We start from the raw sequence: 18,566 nt of genomic DNA, 5'->3' as shown, positions 1-18,566 counted from the left end.
TTGGCTAAAAATGCCAAACTGCTTTGATGAACTGTTATGGGAGTAGAGATACGTGATGATGAGCTGATATGTGGTATACCAGGGCGGAAGGCAAGTAGCCTTATTGTAATAATGAGAAATGTCAGAGTAAAGGAGACCATCCAGGGCAGCAGCAGCACCAATCCCAGGGTGTGCGGTGTCCCCTTATAACAAATTACACTATTTCTATATATACAGGATAAGAGCGGGGGCGTGGCCTGATGCCGACCTAGGAGGACGTGCACCGCGGAGCTCCCGGGACCTAGCACCCTATCACCCTTCCCAGGCAGCCATCCTTACCTGTACCCCCTCCAGTCTGCTCCCCGGTGCCGCGGGTACTTGCCCCCATACTCCGGTGGCGGTATCGCGGCGGTCACCGGCTCCGTGAGGTCCCCTCCAGCACTTCACCTCCTGCGGCCTCCCACGTGTCCCGAGCGGCGGCGGGACCATAGCCGCCCGGCATCGCGGCTGTATACCGGAGAGGTGCTGAATACCGGGGGAGGGAACCCCCCCCCCCCCGTGCTGTGCCGCCGACCCGCTGTGCTGCTGACCTGGGGGATCGTGGCAGCGCTCCAGCCAGCCCTGTATCCGGCCGGAGGCGCCATCTTACTGGACTCCCCTGCGCTGCCTGAGGCCTAGGCGCGCAGGGTTAACCCTGTCACTGCCGGACTGCAGCCAGGAATAAGGTAGGGAAGTAATTCCCCTGCTGCTGCCCTCCTCTCACCTGGGGACCCCAAGCTGTGCAGCCCACCATACTCCCAGTGATCCCCTGCTCCTGGGTTTTGTTTTATATTAACCCTTGCAGTGCCGCTGCAATAGTCCACGTGGGTTTGGACTGTATCCCTGCTAATTACTGGACGCTAGGCTCCTCGATTGTTTATCACTGGCCCCCCCTGTCCAGACGCCATGGGTAACCGGAGGAGGACGGCTAAATTGCAAAAAGCGGCGTCCGGGGTGTCTGCGCCTCCATCGGATGATGAATCCATCCATGAAGATCCTCCATTCCAGTCCCTGGAACCCCTGGATGCGCAGGAATGCTCCACATCACAAGCCGTGCTTGCACAGATACAGTCAAACGCTGCAAAAAAATTGGGGAGATTCTCCCGCACACAGCCCTGCTCTCCTCAGGGGTCCCCAAACTCCTCTCCCTCCCTCTTTGAAGGCTCCCAGAGCCCGCCGCAGCTTGTAAGTTATGAAGAGGGCGCTGATCCGCCTGACGTGGCCACTGAACTGGACCGCAAATTTGCAGAGGTGCTGGCGGCCATTAATGGGTGCCAATCCAAACTGGTTACCAAGGTGGATGAGCTGCGACAGGACTTTGTTCTTTTAAGACACGATGTCCATAAAGCCAAAGAGCGAATAACAGAAACTGAACGCAGAATATCTGAAGTGGAGGATGTCCAGAGGCCTATGCCGACACAGATAAGAGAGCTTCAGCGCCAAATGTCTGCTTCCATCGACAGAGCTGATGACCTCGAAAACCGCCTGCGACGGAACAACGTCAGAGTGGTTGGCCTCCCCGAAAAAGTGGAGGGGTCTGACCCGGTATCCTTTTTTGAAAATTGGCTCAAAAATATGCTTCCTGCAGATACCTTCTCCCCGTTCTTCACAGTAGAAAGGGCCCATCGTGTGCCATTCCGCCCTGGCCCCCCAGGGGGCAATCCAAGACCCTTCCTGGCCCGGCTGCTGCACTTTAGGGACAGGGACTCTATCCTCAGGGCTGTCCGTACCAAGGGAGAAATTCTCTATGCCAACAGCAGAGTGTCCTTCTACCCTGATTTCTCTGCATCCGTCAGGAAACAGCGAGCACAATTCACCGAGGTCCGTGCCCGTCTCCGTGACAAGGGGTATAAATACTCCATGATGTACCCTGCCAAGCTCCGAATAGTGGATGGTCAGAAGACTCGATTCTTCACTTGCCCAACCGAAGCACTTCACTGGGCTGATGCAGCTCCACGGGCTCCAGCTGCAAGGCCCGCACCTCCTGAGTGACTGGACTCACATATCCTTTTGTCTGATGTGCAGTGACTGTGCTGGACTTGGTCCTGAGTGGTTATTCAGGGGTCCCAAATCACTGTTACAGTATTCTAATATTTGTTTACACTTTACGTGCCTCACAAATGTACCCTGTGATTGATTTGCGCTTTCTTCTTGGTCATTTTGACCAGTGCGCCATTTATGGCACTCCATTCTCTCCCTCCCTCCCCCCCCCCCCCTTCCCACCTCCCCCTACCATTACCTCCCCCTACCATTACCTCCTTGCGTCTTCCTCCTTCCCCCCCCCCTCCCCTATTTCCTCTTGGCTCTCTCTAAATATGGCTGCCTAATAACCTCCTGATCATCTATTCATTAAGGGTTGAAGGTCCCGGGACAAATGGTGTAGGTTTGTCTTGAGTTAGGGACCACTGTTCTACTATTTGACTGTTAGTGGGTATAGGTCTACACTACTGCTGTTAGGGTGTTAGACAGGGGGTTTGTATTCTTGGGATTGTTAGTTCAGTTCTGGTATATTTGTTATGCTCACTGTTGTCTGTCTGTCTATGTCTTTGTGGTATGAAAGGATGAATGCTTGGTTGCTCACGTCTCCTTCCCCACACCCCTTTCCCTTCCGCTAAGATGTCTTCACTTAAGGTAATGAGCTGGAATGTGAGGGGACTTAACTCCAAATTCAAGAGGGCTCTGATGTTAGATGTCATTAAGCGTCAGGCCCCCCATATTGTATGTATCCAAGAGACACACCTTACGGGTCAGAAGGTCCTCTCCCTGAAGCGGGCCTGGGTGGCTAGAGGTTACCATTCCTCCTACTCTGTTTACGCCAGGGGAGTATCCATACTCATATCCAAAGCGCTTCCCATAGAGGTCATACAGGTAGCACCGGATCACTTTGGCCGTTATGTAGTCATACATTGTGCCTTGTGGGGTTTTACCTTTACTATTGCGTCTATTTATGTCCCACCTCCCTTTGATCCAGCAGTATTGCATCTAATATCCAGTAAGCTGGCTGCTATGCCTCCAAGCCCGTTACTCTGTATTGGTGATTTCAATGCCGTCCCTAATCCCTCCTTGGATCGTACAAGTGGTCTGGACACAGGCTCGGTCCGTCTGAACGAGTGGCTCACCTCTCTAGACCTCGCCGATGTTTGGCGTAGTAAACACCCTCAAGAGAGAGAATATTCATTTTATTCCTCTGTTCATAAGAGCTTCTCTCGGATTGATCTGGCCTTTGTCTCCCCTGATATGTTGCCGCACGTTGACCAGATATCCTATTGCCCGCGCAGTGCGTCAGACCACTCCGCCTTGTTCATTAGTCTCCTTATAGGCCCTCCCAGCGACTCCCGCTTATGGCGCCTGCACCCGGCTTGGCTCCTGTCCCCAGCGGTCCAGAGTACTGTTAGGGCAGCGCACAGCGAGTTCTGGGATGTACACTCAACCCATCCTGATCCCCTTCTAGTCTGGGACTCGTACAAGTCCTCGGTACGGGGGGCATTCATGTCGGGGGTAGCTGGCCATAGGAAGTCCTTGAATGCCCAGGAGGAAAGGCTGACGGCTGTACTGGTGACTGCAGAAAAGGATTATCTAGAGAAACCTACTCCGGGGAATAAAAAGACTTGGGCTCAGGCGCAGAGGAACCATCTAGCTGTAGTGAAGGAGCGCACCAGCAAACGCCTGCTAGCCAGGGAAGCGTCCATCTTTGAATTTGGAGATAAAAACGGGAAGCTGCTTGCGTATTTATCGCGGGCTGAACGCCCCTGTGCTTCCGTTCCCTCTATTGTTGATGGTAACGGAGCATTGATCACAGAACCCCGGGCCATTAACATGGTATTTCATGAATACTATTCTTCTCTTTACAGCTCCAGATTGTCCGCCTCTTCCGTCGAGATCTCCGGATTCCTTGACAGTCTTCCACTTTGGAGGCTCACACAGGCACAGTCATCGGAGCTTGATGCTCCGCTCTCGGCAGAGGAGGTGGAACTGGCCATCCAATCGTTGCCCCCCGGTAAGACACCTGGACTTGATGGGCTGGGAGGTGAGTGGTATAGGGATAACTGTGAGACTCTGGTCCCCCTTCTCCTCAGCCTATACTCCGATGCGCTTGATAGTGGTTCCCTCCCCGACTCCATGCGAGAGGCCCTTATTGTAGTTCTTCCTAAGCCTGGCAAGGATCCCCTGCTTCCTGACTCATACCGCCCAATTTCCCTCCTAAATTCAGATGTTAAAATACTAGCAAAAATTCTGGCAACAAGGCTTAACAAAGTAATACTATCATTGGTTCACCCGGACCAGACAGGCTTTATGCCTGGGAGGGGAACTGACATAAATATACAAAGACTACACCTGAACATTGCAGAGGCAGAGCGGTCTCCAGACCCTGGGTTTATATTATCCTTAGACAATTGTAAGGCGTTTGATTCTGTGGAGTGGCCCTATTTGTGGACCCTTTTGCCTAGAATGGGTTTTGGCCCTCGATTTACAGCATTGGTTAAGCTACTGTATAACGATCCCAAGGCTAGGGTGCGGACCAACCTTAACATCTCACCTACTCTCCCTATGGCCAGGGGCACTAGACAGGGTTGCCCACTATCTCCCCTCCTCTTCGCACTCGCCATTGAGCCCCTTGCTGTGGCGATCCGCCACTCTGAGGGCATTAAGGGCATAACTAGAGGTACTATTATTGAAAAGGTATCTCTCTATGCCGATGATACACTTGTATACCTTGGGGATGTGGGCCCCTCTCTGGAATCCCTTCTGGCCCTGATAGAACGTTATGGGGGGTTCTCAGGCCTTCGGGTTAACTGGGACAAATCGGCCCTATTTCCCTTATCTGAGGTAGGGGTACACTCCCTCCCCGTCCCAGTCCGGGTGGTGTCCACCTTTAAATATCTGGGAGTCCAGGTGTCACGCAAGGTCCAGGCATTTACGGAGTTAAACATTACACCCCTGATAGCTGCAACGGAATCGCGCCTAAAAGCCTGGTCCACTCTCCCCTTGTCTTTGTACGGGCGTATTAATATATTTAAAATGATTTTTCTCCCAAAATTTCTATACCTTTTCCATGCCTGCCCTATACTACTTCCTAAGAGTCTGTTTAAACGCTTGGACGGCATTCTCAGGTCCTTCTACTGGCAGAGTAGTGCCCCGCGATTCAGTCTAGCGCTGCTTCAGGCTCCCAAGTCTAGGGGTGGACTGGCTGCCCCGGATCTGTATCTTTATTACCTGGCTTCCCAGCTAGTATATGCCCAGTGGTGGATAGATATAGACATGGGTAATGCAGCTACTGCATTGGCTGGTGCCCTGGTGGGTTCCTATGAGGCCCTTACAAACCTGCTGTACAGATACAGGTCCCCATCTGTTACCCCACTTCCCCTACGTACGGTAGCGGTGTGCTGGCGTAGGGCGCAATCCCTGGTAGAACCGAGCAGCTCTCCCCCTCTCTCGCCTAGGACTCCATTGTGGCTCAATCCGTGGCTCTCTCACTTCCTCTCCCTCCCAGGCTGGACAATGTGGGGGGCAGCAGGGGTGAAATTTGTAGGCCAGCTCTTATCCCCGGAAGCAGAGTTACTCAGCTTTAACGAGATAAGGGAGAGACATACTGTACCCAATACGGCCAGCTTCCATTACACGCAACTGCGACACGCATTCAAAGCCCAATTCGGCTCCTTCAGCCTGACAGTGAAATTCTCCAAACTAGAGACTCTGATGAGTACCCCAGACCTCCCTAAGCCACTCACTCAGTGCTATGCTCTCCTACAAGAGCAAAAGTCCAGACCGTTTGATAGAGCCTGTGAACGCTGGAGACAGGATATCCCTGACCTGTCAGATGATGACTGGAGGGAGGTCGAACTGTCCTACTTCACATCTGTAGTGAGTGCGAGGGACTTCCTGATCCAATCTAAATTCCTCCATAGAGTATACTTCACCCCTGCTAGACTATTTCGCATGGGAGCAATGCCTAATGATCTTTGCTTTCGCTGTCAGGCTGAAGTCGGATCCTTCCTGCATTGTGTCTGGTCCTGCCCTAGGGTCCATGTCTTCTGGTCCGAAGTGCTGGAGTTCCTTAATTTACACTTTGATTTCCCACGCTTACTATCTCCCTCTGTGTGTCTCCTCGGCATCATAAATGAAGTTGTCAATGGCCACTATGACAAAATTTTCTTTAGGTTTGTCCTATACTACGCCCGAAAAGTGGTGGTGATGACCTGGAAGGACCAGGAGCCCCCTCCATTAAAAAGATGGATACTACTCATTAATAGTGTCATTCCCCACTACCGGTCCCTGTATACCAACAGGAAGTGTCCCCAGAAGTTTGACCGCATCTGGTCCAGATGGTGCGCGACTCCCCATACAGCCTTATAATCACATGTGATTTATATTCCTCTCCATGATGAAGGAGACTGAGCGTGCTGGTGTGTGTGTGTGTGTGTGACTGATTGTCCCTGTGTCAATAGTTATTTGTGTTGTATCAAGATGTCTGGCTGCAGTATCCTGCTGTTATCTACTATGTAATATCCCTCAGGTAGTTTTGAAACGCAGTAAGAACCTGACTGTTACCATGGCTGTTGTATAATAATCCTGTATTGGGGGGAAGGAAATATGTGACAGACAATCTTGATTTCTGGTTTTGTTTATTATGTTTGTATAAAAATTCAAAAACTGCAAAAATAAATACTTTTAAAAAAAATACAGGATAAGAGCATAAATACGATGCTATTTTCGATGTGTATAGGATAGGAGTGGTAATACTGCTCTGTGCCTATACATATAGGGTAAGTGTAGTGGTACTGTGATGCGCCTATATATGCACAATAGACAAGTAGTACTGTGCTCATATACACACATGGACGAAATTGTTGGTTTCACAATGGCCACAGAAATAACTTAAATCTGACAAACGTAAAAATTTAAATATGAAAATGAACAATTGAAAGGCAGACATTGCTTTTCAACCATGCTATAACACAACAGGTATATTAGGTCATTTCTCATGAGCAAACTGCTCCGGATGTCTGGGGGTTTGAAGGGGGCCTTTTCCAAAAGACATGTTTCAGCTTCTTCTTAGGATGCTTAAGAGGATTTAGGGCTCATTGAAGGCCACTTCAGAATAGTCCAAGACCCATGACCTGCGATGGAGACCAAGCTTTCTGACACTGGGCAGCACATTTCTCTCTAGAATCCCCTAATGTTCCTTGAGTTCAAGGTTTACCTTTAATCTCTTTAGAACTTTTTCTGTGCTCTTTTGTAACCATTCGCATTATACGTCTATTTGATCTGCCATCATGGATTTTCCTCCTTCAACCACGTCCAAGGAGGTTTGCTACAGTCCCGTAAATCTATAATTTCCGAATATGTGCAACAGGACCATCAGGCTGTTTGGAGAAGGTCTTATAACCTTTAGCTTTAACATGCTTGTCTATCATTTTTTGAAGCTACTAAGACACCTCTTTCCCTCAGGTCCACACCTTGTCACCAAAATGCACAGAAAGTGACTGAAGCCCTATATACAGGCCCACCAACTGATTACAATATTGTATACAATATGCTATTTAGTGGATACACCTTGATTTAACATGTCCCTTTTCTCCAAGTTTTTTAAGGAGTTTTATTATTTTAAAAAATCCATTGAAGCATGGTTGAACAGCAATGTATGCATTTCATTTGTTTATTTTTTTATTAATACTCAAATTCAAATTTATTTTTACTTTTGTCAGATTCAACTTATTTCTGTGACCATTCTTTCATTAAATAAGGAGTACCAACATATTTGTATAAAGGATAGGAGTAGTAGTACTGTGCTGTGCCAATTTATACAGAATAGGAGCAGTTGTACTGTTCTATGTCCTATTTCCAAAGGATAGGAGAAGTGCGGTGTCCATATGTATATGATAGGAATAGTAGTACTGTGTTATGTCCAAATATATGATAAGAGTGGTAGTATTGTGCTCTACCCATACAAACAAGACAGGAGTATTAGTACTGTGATATGTCCAAAACTATAGGATAGAAGTAGTTGTACTGTGCAGTCTCCAAATAAACAATATATGAGAAGCAGTACTGTGCTCTATCCATAACTCTTTTATCCCCAAAACAACTGAACTGCACAACAGAACATTGACCACCGGGACAAAAGACGTGGGTAGCCCCCCACACTAGCCCAACCCCCATACATGCTCTGTATTCTTGTCTCCCATGACACTTGATCACCTCCTATATCTCTGTGTATTGTATATTATCTCTTTGTCTACAACTCCTGGATTGCTTAATACAATATACAATATGTATGGTAGAAAGAGTGGTACTGTGCTACAGACTTGCTAGTACTAGGCTATATACTGGTATGTAAGATAGGACTAGTAGTCACATGATTAGTAGTGCTGTGTCAGATAATGTAGGGGAGGAATGGTATTACTGTGCTATGTCTAAAAAATATAGGATAGGAGTAGTAATACAGTGCTATATGTGGTATGTATCATAGAAAGAGTTGTACTTTGCCCATAGAACATAGGAGAGGAGAATTAGTGCTGCATTATGCCTAGATAATGCTGGATAGAAGTAGTAATACTGTGTTATAGCCTGGCATGTAGGGATGGAGAAGTAGTACTGTGCTATAGCCTGGTATGTAGGATAGGCGGAGATGTGAGTAGTAACGATGTGCTATGCCAAGATGATGTAGGATTGGAATAATAGTACTGTGTCGGCCCAAATAATATCGAAGAGGTAGTAATGTGCTATAGTGTGGTATGTCGGATAAGACAGTGGTTTTGTGCAGTGCTCAGATGATGTAGGAGAGGAATATTAGTGATGTGCTATGACCAGATGGGGTAGAATAGTAGTAGTAGTACTGTGTAGTAGCTTGGTATGTAGGATAAAAGAATCAATGCTGTGCTATAGCCTTGTATATAGGATCAGAGTAGTAGGGTTGTGATGTAGCCTTGTATGAATATATAGGAGTAGTATTTCTGTGTCATGCCCAGTAGTAGTACTGTGCTGTAGCTGAAATGTAGAATAAGAGAAGTAGAACTTTGCCAAGTCCAAAATAAGAAATGAGTCTCAAAGGAGACAAACAGGTAGACAAAGAGAAACACATACTGAACTTGCATATGTGTTGTGCTGTGTCTCCTTCCTGAAGCAATGCTGCCCATACAGGAAATTTGCTGAATTGTCACTGGTCTTGGAAAGCAGATAGTCATAGTACTTATATGTCAGAGTTGAAATTTTAGGTAAATTTGTTATCTATGCCTCTGCATAAGGGTAAAATAAGATGCAAGACATTAAAGAAAATATAACAATTACCTCTGTGAAAATTGTGTGATTTCCGTATCCACCATCAGTTATGTGGGAACAGAGGAAGTCCAGTAATGAGCCATGATGCTGGAGCTTGAAGTACTCGTCAATTAACTCTTGACTGTGGAATCTTATCACAGAATCTGGTGTGGCACAATTCAGCAATACACTTGTTGCCTTATCCTTCACATTTCTCAGGTCTTCAGGATCAGACTGTGTTTGGTTTGTGTTCTCTAATACTTGAAGAACCACTGAGGCACATGTGTCCGAGTGGTAGCCAATAAAAACATCTGAAGGACTGTATTCATGATTTTTTACCATAAGGTACTCAACATTGGGTTTGGTAAAAATTTGAACCCAGTTCTCGAGTTCTTGAACAATGCCCATATGTTCTCTTTTCAAAAATGTGCTTATATCCAGATAATGTTTTTCCAGTCTGTTGATGAGTGGGATTGGAAAGTCTTTGTACACAATATCTTTTTCTTCAATGACGATCAGTCTGAATTTTGGATGAACTCTGCACTTTACACGATGGGTACCAAGGCCCAAGTCTACATACTTCTGGCCAGCTAGGTAGACATAATATTGGTTTAATGCATCATAGAGGCTTTCATACAAGTTTTGGAGATTGAGAAGAATGACCATCTTGCCAGTCTCCATACAGATTTTAACGCGGTTAATATTTCGGCAAATCTGGGTGTATTCCTGGTCCTTTGGAAAGCTGGATCCAAATATAATTTCATGTTGTTGATTTTCTTTTAGAAATTCTTGCTGTAATATCTGTAATGCTGCATAGTTTTTGGTCAGTATTAAAAGGTAACGAGAGTCCTCACTGACACTTTTAGTATTTTCCATCACCAAATCTATTGTATCGACTGCTAGACGTTTATGTTCATCCTCAACAAAAATTTCCAACACATTTAAATCATCTTTTCCACTGAAATTCCGGAGGACAGCTCGGGCAATTTGATGTTCTGTTAAAACACCATGAGACTGTTTGGTAAAAGCAAACACCATTTTAATCAAACTGTAGAAGTCACGTAAACCGAAAAATTCCTTACTCTGTTTCTCACAAACTTGCTGATAGGCTTTTGCAAAGTACTGGAAATGGTTTATCACCTTATTAAAAATAAGTTGATCAGATGAACAGATTCCCTTTGCTGTATCAATAAGTTCTTGTTCATTTGGTTCACCCCGAGATACAAAGATTCCTCTGTTCATTTTTGCAGGGTCTAAGGCCCAGTTAGAGATGCCGATAAATCCAACCTTTTTGTGTGGCAAAGGGTCATCGTCAATGCAACCATCCTCCAGCAAGGGGTGAAGTGTTTTTAAAGGCATTTTGGGAGAGTCTTCAGCGAGACCTATCTCATCAAGTACAACCACAGACACATACTCACTCAAGTTTTTCCCTTCCTGGAAGCGAGCACACTGTTTAAATGTGCCAATTATGCCTTCCGGAGTTGAGTGAGGGCTACACTGAAAAGATACCAAGTGGATCTGCTTAAGGTCCTTGTACAGTTCTGTATGAGCTGCTTGACCTTGCATGGCGTCTGCTACAACAGTCTTTGCAAGTGACTTTGAGCTTCCAGGTTTTCCAACAAGAAATAATGGGATTTTAAGTTCAGTACAGATGACCATCATGAACAAGTTTTCCTTTAAGGCAAGGTTTCTTGCAATGGTGTCTCTCAGTGGAACACCAGATAAAAAGAGATCCTGAATGACACTTATTTCATGTAAAATAGCAGCTTGGTCTTTGTATGGTTGAGGGAAATGTTTACATATGGCCTTTCTGTACAAATCCTTTCTTTCTAAAGATGCATGATAGCATACACCGACCGCTAGCACCAAAGACCAGGGTACTTTATCTTCAATATTAGTTGTGTTTTCCTCATCATTCAGTAAGCTTTTCTGATTGTTGAACAGCTTTTCATGATGGTTATAAAACCACTTGAAGACCGTTATACAGCGTTCAACATCCCTAAGGCTCACAAAGCTGCATTCATCATTTTTCAACCTCATGTGGGTCTGAGAAGCTGAGAGCACATCTGTTAGCATCTGGACATCACTAGTGGAAAGCTGAATCTCTTTTGCCAAACGCTGAACAATTTGTTGTATATATTTCTTCTCAGTTTCATTATTCAGTTGTCCAAAGTCCCAGACAAGTGGCATCATGCTAGGAGGCAAAGCGTGGACCCGGTAAACAAGCTGCCTTAACGGGATGGACCCAAGTCTTTGTTTGGTCTCATCTGCAGAGACTCTGTAACCAAGACCAGCAGATTCTAAGCGTTTGATCATTTCATCTGTGTGCTTTCGATATGGGTTGCAGGCTGCAATAATGTGTAATCCAGAATCTTCCTCTAATGGTTCTCCATCTACAGTGTGATCACACAGGGCTTCCTTGATACTACTAATGGCTTCAGTTGTATTAGCTTCATCAAAAAACAACACAGTATCACATTCATTGGCTTTGTTTAAAAGTGCAAATTCCTGAGCCTCCAATATTTTTTGGTAAATCATTTCTGCTGTGGTACCTCCATGAACTTTCACAAGCTTCATATTTTCAGTATCAACAACAGAGCCTTTGCACAAATGGCATAAAAACTTAATTAACCATGTTTTTCCACAACCGGTTTCTCCCATGATGACAACAGGAATTCCACATCGGAATCTCATCTTAATGGCCAAAATCTTGAGAATGTTGTCCGTAGTGAGCTCATACATTTCATCGGGATCAAATGGTTCGTTGATTCCTAGGACCATGCATAATCTGCTTATTTTCTCCTTTCTGGGCAAGTTGTCAAAGTCAATATTGAATGGGACTCTTTGAAGCACCAAACCATTATACAGTTTCTTGGTCATGACATTCTGTTTAATTACAGTATTATCTTTGGGATTGATGGCATCTACACCTCCTGCATTATTGGGTTGTAAGTGAAATCCAATAAATGTCATGGAGACATGATCATTATTGAAGAAAATATAGGGATGTGGTTCAGTCTCCCACCTTTTACGCAAAAAAAAGGGAGCCAGGTCTTTTTCCTTACATTCATCACGGTTAAGGATTTGCCCTCCAGGACTTTGATCTGCAATATCTAAAGATGGGGTAGCAAAGTCTTTTGCCATGGTTATCATGAAGTCGACAACAAAACGTTTAAATCCTGGCAATAGATCTCCAACTAGCTCAAATTTACAAAAATCTGAAGATTCACAATCTTTAAGTTGGATATTTAAAAACCAGGCAAAATTTCTGAGTTCTGACCAAGAAGGATCAATTATTCCACAATACAGAAGGAATATCTGCAGACATTTTGCTGGATCACCTTCTACACTGTCATATGTGTATGTAAATGTATCTAGATTCTGCTCCATATCAAAACAAATCAAATATTGGTATGGTCTCTGGAAACATTCACTGCGGAATTCCTCAACATCCATTCCTGGATCCTCACTGACATCTGCCACATCTTCTGTGTATTTTGTTAGAACTTCGTTGGGTGAACAACATAAGATTTTGGGAAAGAAGTCAATAAAATTGTGCTGTACCCCTTGAGGAGCCTGCAAACAAAGAGGAAAAATAATAAAGTATTACATCAAAACCACATTTCTATAAAATGTCAATTTTCATTATATATATATATACACATACACTGCTCAAAAAATAAAGGGAACACTCAAATGACACATCCTGGATCTGAATTAATGAAATATTCTCCTTGAATATTTTGTTCTGCACAAAGTTGAATGTGCTGACAACAGAATCATTAAAAAAACATCAATGGAAATAAAATTTATAACCACTGAAGGTCTGGAATTGGAGTCACCCACAGATTTAAAGTGGAAAAACACACCACAGGCTTAACCAACTTTGATCTCCTGTTGTTAAAACAAGACAAAGTGAGGCTCAGTATTATGGCCTCCATGTGGTCTCTTGAGGAATCTCCACCCAAACCTGGACTAAAGCATCTGCCAAGTCCTGGACAGTATGTGGTGCAACCTGACATTGGTGGGTAGAGTGAGACGATGTCCCAGATGTACTCAATCAGATTGAGGTCTGGAGAACAAGCAGGCCAGTCAATAGCTTCAATGCCTTTATCTTGGAGGAACTGCTGACACACTCTAGCCACATGAGTTCTAGCATTGCCCTGCATTAGGAGGAACCCAGGGCCAACCGCACCAGCATATGGTCTCACAAGGGATCTGAGGATCTCATTGCGGTACCTAATAACAGTCAGGCTACCTCTAGCGAGTACATGGGCTGTACAGCCCTCAAAAGAAATGCCTCCATGTCTCCTGGTGTACTGGCCTGTCTCCTGGTAGCTCCTCCAGCCTCTTGTTGAAAAACACAGCAAACCCTCTTGCCACAACTCACATTGCTGTGCCATCCTGGATGAGCAGCACTACCTGAGCCACTTCTGTGGGTTGCTGAGCCGTTGTAGGGAGGTCATACAGGCAATTGGAAGCCACACAAAATACTGAGCCTCATTTTGTCTTGTTTTACCAACATAACATCAAAGTTGGACAAGCCTGTAGTGTGATATTTTACTTTAATTTTGTGGGCAACTTCAAGTCCAGGCATCTTTTGGTTAATAAATTTGATTTCCATTGATTTTTTGGTGATTTTGTTGTCAGCACATTCAACTTTTTACAGAACAAAGTATTCAATGAGAATATTTCATTCTCTCAGATTTAGGATGCGTGTACACACACATACAAATCTACATACACATATACACACACACATACAGAAGCAATATGTAAAAGAAATTTTTACCAGATGCTGGTGACAATCTATCCAATCCACACTGGTCAAGAAATTAAGGCAAAGATTTCCATAAGTTAAGTGATGTTTAATAATGAAAAGTGACAAAAAGGAAAAGCAATGAACACATGAATAAAGGGAGGTGCAAAAAACACAGAAAGTCATGACACCAGCAGAATTGAGTAATTAGAAAGCAATCCTGCCATTTAGTGAAAACTTAATATCAGGGTCAACTTACTGTCTATAAAAAAATTTCTTATTGTCACGGGTGGTCCAGTGCCTCTCACCTGTCCCAGCTCCCGAGTACCGGCCTCGCTCTGTGTGCGCACGCACCGGCTTCAGGAAAGTTAAAAGGGCCAGCGCACCTTTAATTGGCGCTGGTCATTTTCCCGTAAGGCTATATAAACCTGCCTCTCCCATCACACCTCCTGCTGCTGACCCCGGATTGGACTTGACCATGCACCTCTGACTTGACCCGATCACGAGACTGCCTTCCGTTAAGGTACCTTAAACTCGGCTGCCACCCCAGGCTAGTCGCACCTGTGGAACGACCTGGTGCTACCCTGCCGCAGCAACCCGCTTTGCAGAGGGCTCTGGTGAAGACCAGGTGCCGCTTAGACTCCACTCCCAGGTGTCGGCTAGTACCACCTCCCGTGGTGGTACCGCCATGCTGCAACAGCTGCTAGCCACCCAGCAACAACAGGTTCCTGATTATGCTCCCGTGGCTTCCGCTACCCCGGTTTGTCTTCCTGCCGCTGAACCTAGTCTACAGCTGTCTATGCATTCCCGGCAAGTATGATGGCGATCCCAAGATGTGCAGGGGCTTCATAACCCAGTGCTCCCTGCACATAGAACTCATGCCGTCTCAATTCGTCTCAAGGTGGCATTCATCATCAGTCTCCTCTCCGGGAAATCCCTGGCCTGGGCTACCCCTCTTTGCATTTCTGGCAGAGTCCCGGTCCATGTTTGAAGGACCTGCACGGGCCTCCTCGGCTGAGACTGCGCTGTTGAATCTGCGCCAAGGGAACTCTTCCATGGGAGAATATGCTGTCCTGTTCCGTACCCTGGCCTCGGAACTTTCCTGGAACGATGCTGCCCTGTCTGCAGCTTTAAAAAAGGGTCTCTACTCTCATGTAAAGGATGCTCTGGCCGCTCATGATCTGCCATCTACTCTGAGTGGTCTAATCACCCTGGCCACCTGGATTGACGTGCGGTTTAGGGAGCGTGCTGAAGAGTCACGCCTTGAGCAACCCCAAGTCCTTCCATGACGCCTTCCTCGCCTGGCTCCTGCCTTCCAAAGACCGCTCCAGCCTCCAGTAGTACCATCTGCAGAAGAGCCTATGGAGGTGGACAGAGCCAGACTCTCTTCCCAGGAACACATCAGAAGACATCAGCGAAACCTCTGCCTTTATTGTGCCAGTCCAGAGCACTTAATCGGGACTTGTCCACTCCGTCCCCAACGTCTGGGAAACGCCAGCACCTAGGGTTCTTGGAAGAAGCGTCCCTAGGTGTAAGCAAAGCTTCTCCACGCCTGACGACTTGGACTCCGGTTGTGCAAGGAACTTCGCTCTGTTCTCCCGGCATCACATCCCAGTGGTTTGCCACGAGAAGCCGTTGGTCATCTCCTCAGTAAGTGGCCAAATCCTCTCTGACCGGTCCAGTACCACACCGAGCCTCTGTCCTTGCAGGTCGGTGTGCTGCACAAGGAGAGACTGTCCTTTTATGTGCTACCTCGGTCCATGTCCTTCATCCTGTTGGGCCTTCCATAGCTGCAGCTCCATGCACCAGTACTCAACTGGATGACAGAGGAGATTCTTCATTGGGGTCCAGAGTGCCGCTGTATGGTGGCACCTCTACCAGTTCCCGTATTGGTGTCCTCCGTGTCTCCCAAACCCTTGGAAGGTCTACCAACGTGCTACCGGGACTTCTCTGACGTGTTCCCCAAGAAGCAGACAGAAAAGTTGCCGCCGCATCGTCCCTACAATTGCCCTATTGAGTTGTTGCCGGGTACCTCTCCTCCCCGAGGTCGCCCCCGCTCTCCGTTCCTGAAAACACAGCCATGTCGGTGTATATCAAGGAGTACCTGTAAAGAGGTTTCATACAGAAGTCCTCCTCTCCTGTGGGCGCAGGATTCTTCTTTGTTACCAAGAAGGAAGGCTCCTTGCATCCTTGCATTGATTATTGCATACTTAACAATATCACGATTAAAAACCTCTACCCTCTGCCATTGATCACTGAGCTGTTTGACCACCTGTGCGGCTCTAAGATTTTCTCCAAGCTGGACCTTTATGAGGCCTACAATCTCATCTGGATACGCAAGGGAGATGAATGGAAGACAGCATTTAACACCCGAGATGGACATTTCGAGTACCTTGTGATGCCATTTGGACTGTGTAATGCTCCAGCTGTCTTCCAGGAGTTCGTCAATGACATCTTCAGAGATCTGTTGTATACTTGTGTCATGGTCTACCTAGATGACATCTTGGTGTTCTCTCCATACCTCCAGGCCCACCAGTCTCACGTACGGCAAGTTCTTGGCCGCCTACGGGCTAATCATCTCTATGCCAAGCTTGAGAAGTGTCTGTTTCACCAATGGAGTCTCCCTTTTCTTGACTACATAATCTCCGACAAAGGTCTCCAGATGGATCCTTCTAAACTGTCTGCAGTTCCGCAATGGCCGTGTCCAGAAGGTCTTCGAGTCATTCAGAGGTTCCCGGGCTTGGCGAACTACTACCGGCAGTTTATCCCACATTTGTCTTTTCTGGTCTCTCCTATCGTGGCACTCACCAAGAAGGGCGCTTATCCACACTTCTGGCCTTCGAGGGCTGAGGAAGCCTTCACAAAGTTAAAGTCCGCCTTTGCAGTGGCTCCAGTTCTCTCTAGATGCGGAGAAGCCTTTTATACTGGAGGTGGATGCATGTTCTGTCCCGCAGAAAACTACTACTCTATTGGGGATAGAGAACTTTTGGCCATCAAACTTGCCCTGGAAGAATGGCAATATCTTTTGGAGGGAGCTCGCCATCCAGTCTGTGTTTACACAGATCATAAGAACCTCTCATATCTCCACACAGCTCAACGTCTTAATCCCAGGCAAGCCCGTTGATCACTATTCTTCTCCCGCTCCAACCTCATGATCCACTTCTGACCTGCGGAGAAGAATATCAAGGCGGATGCGCTTTTCCGTGCCTCAAATGTCGTTGGAGAAGAGCCTCAGCATATCATCTCTCCAGAACAGTTGGTTGCTGCGGCTCCGGTGGATCTTCGGCAGCTTTGGCAAGATGTATGTCCGACCTGCTCTGCGGAAGAGGATTTTGTTGTGGGGACATTCCTGGGGTGCAACGCTCAGTGGCCCCTCATTTCCCGCTACTACTGGTGGCCTGATTTGGTCAAGGATGTTCGGGACTTTGTGGGATCCTGCACCTCCTGTGCCCGTAATAAGCCTTCTCGTCTAAAACCGGCTGGTCTCTTGCTTCCATTGATGATACCCAGTCGCCCGGGGTCACACGTGGCTATGGACTTTGTCACGGACCTTCCATCCTCCTCGGGCAATACCGTCGTCTGGGTGGTGACAGACCGGTTTTCGAAGAGGTCTCATTTTGTCCCTCTTCCAGGTCTACCCTCTGCTCCACGTCTTGCCAGCCTCTTCTTCCAACATATCTTCCGGCTACATGGTCTTCCTCTACACATCGTCTCTGATCGCGGAGTTCAGTTTGTTTCCCGCTTCTGGCCTTAGAGAAAGCTCCCTAGCAATTATCCTGCGTTCCTGTGTCTCCTGCCTTCCTGTGTGTTCCTGTGTCTTTCTGCATTCCAGTGTCTTCCTGCTCCTGTGTTACCAGTGTTCCTTCATGTTGCAGTGTTCCTGCGTTGCTGTGTTCCTGTGTCCCATGTGCCTGTGTTACCATTCCCATCTGCCTGAACCTCCTGCTGCTGAGCCCGGATTGGACTTGACCCTTCACCTCTGACGCCGGCCCTGACCCTCTGTCTTGACCCGACCACGAGACTGCCTTCCGTTAAGGTACCTGGACCTCGGCTGCCACCAGGAGCTAGTTGCACCTGTGGAATGACCTGGTGGTACCCTGCCGCAGCAAGTCCAACCCGCTTTGCAGGGGGCTCTGGTGAAGACCAGGTGCCACTTAGACTCTGGTCCCAGGTTTCTGCTAGTACCACCTCCCGCGGTGGTCCATTGGATCCAGACATCCCGATTCTTGACACTTATTACGAAGGTGCAAAAAAAAAAAAAAAAAATCTCACGGTGGATAAAACCAATGAGCTATCTAAAGACCTCTAACGTTATTGTTTTAAAACATACTGATGGCATTGCTCACAGAAGATTTTCTAAACTACTGAAGGTAGTTCTTTTTTTAATAATTAAAAAAAATAAAATATAAAAAAGTAAAGATCAAATCATCCGTATAGCATAAATTAAAAAAAAACAAACATACATAAACACGTTAGAGTGGGCATTTAGGCACTCGACGATACATATCAAAATATAAAAACGGTTATATAA

General features: G+C 46.5%; 1 protein-coding gene across 1 annotated transcript in view; it reads right to left on the bottom strand.

The window, feature by feature from the left end:
* The window catches only part of LOC140126320 (E3 ubiquitin-protein ligase RNF213-like), a 218,326-nt gene that overhangs the window by 95,587 nt on the left and 104,173 nt on the right, over positions 1-18,566 (bottom strand). Inside the window, exon 26 of the mRNA XM_072145609.1 lies at positions 9,307-12,852. Within this exon, the coding sequence (XP_072001710.1) occupies positions 9,307-12,852 (3,546 nt within the window). The remainder of the gene's footprint in view (positions 1-9,306; positions 12,853-18,566) is intronic.

Source organism: Engystomops pustulosus, chromosome 4 (genome assembly GCF_040894005.1).
Source record: "Engystomops pustulosus chromosome 4, aEngPut4.maternal, whole genome shotgun sequence".
Classification (NCBI taxonomy): domain Eukaryota; kingdom Metazoa; phylum Chordata; class Amphibia; order Anura; family Leptodactylidae; genus Engystomops; species Engystomops pustulosus.
The sequence above is the reverse complement of the archived record's forward strand: the minus strand, read 5'-3'. Positions and strand labels throughout refer to the sequence as shown.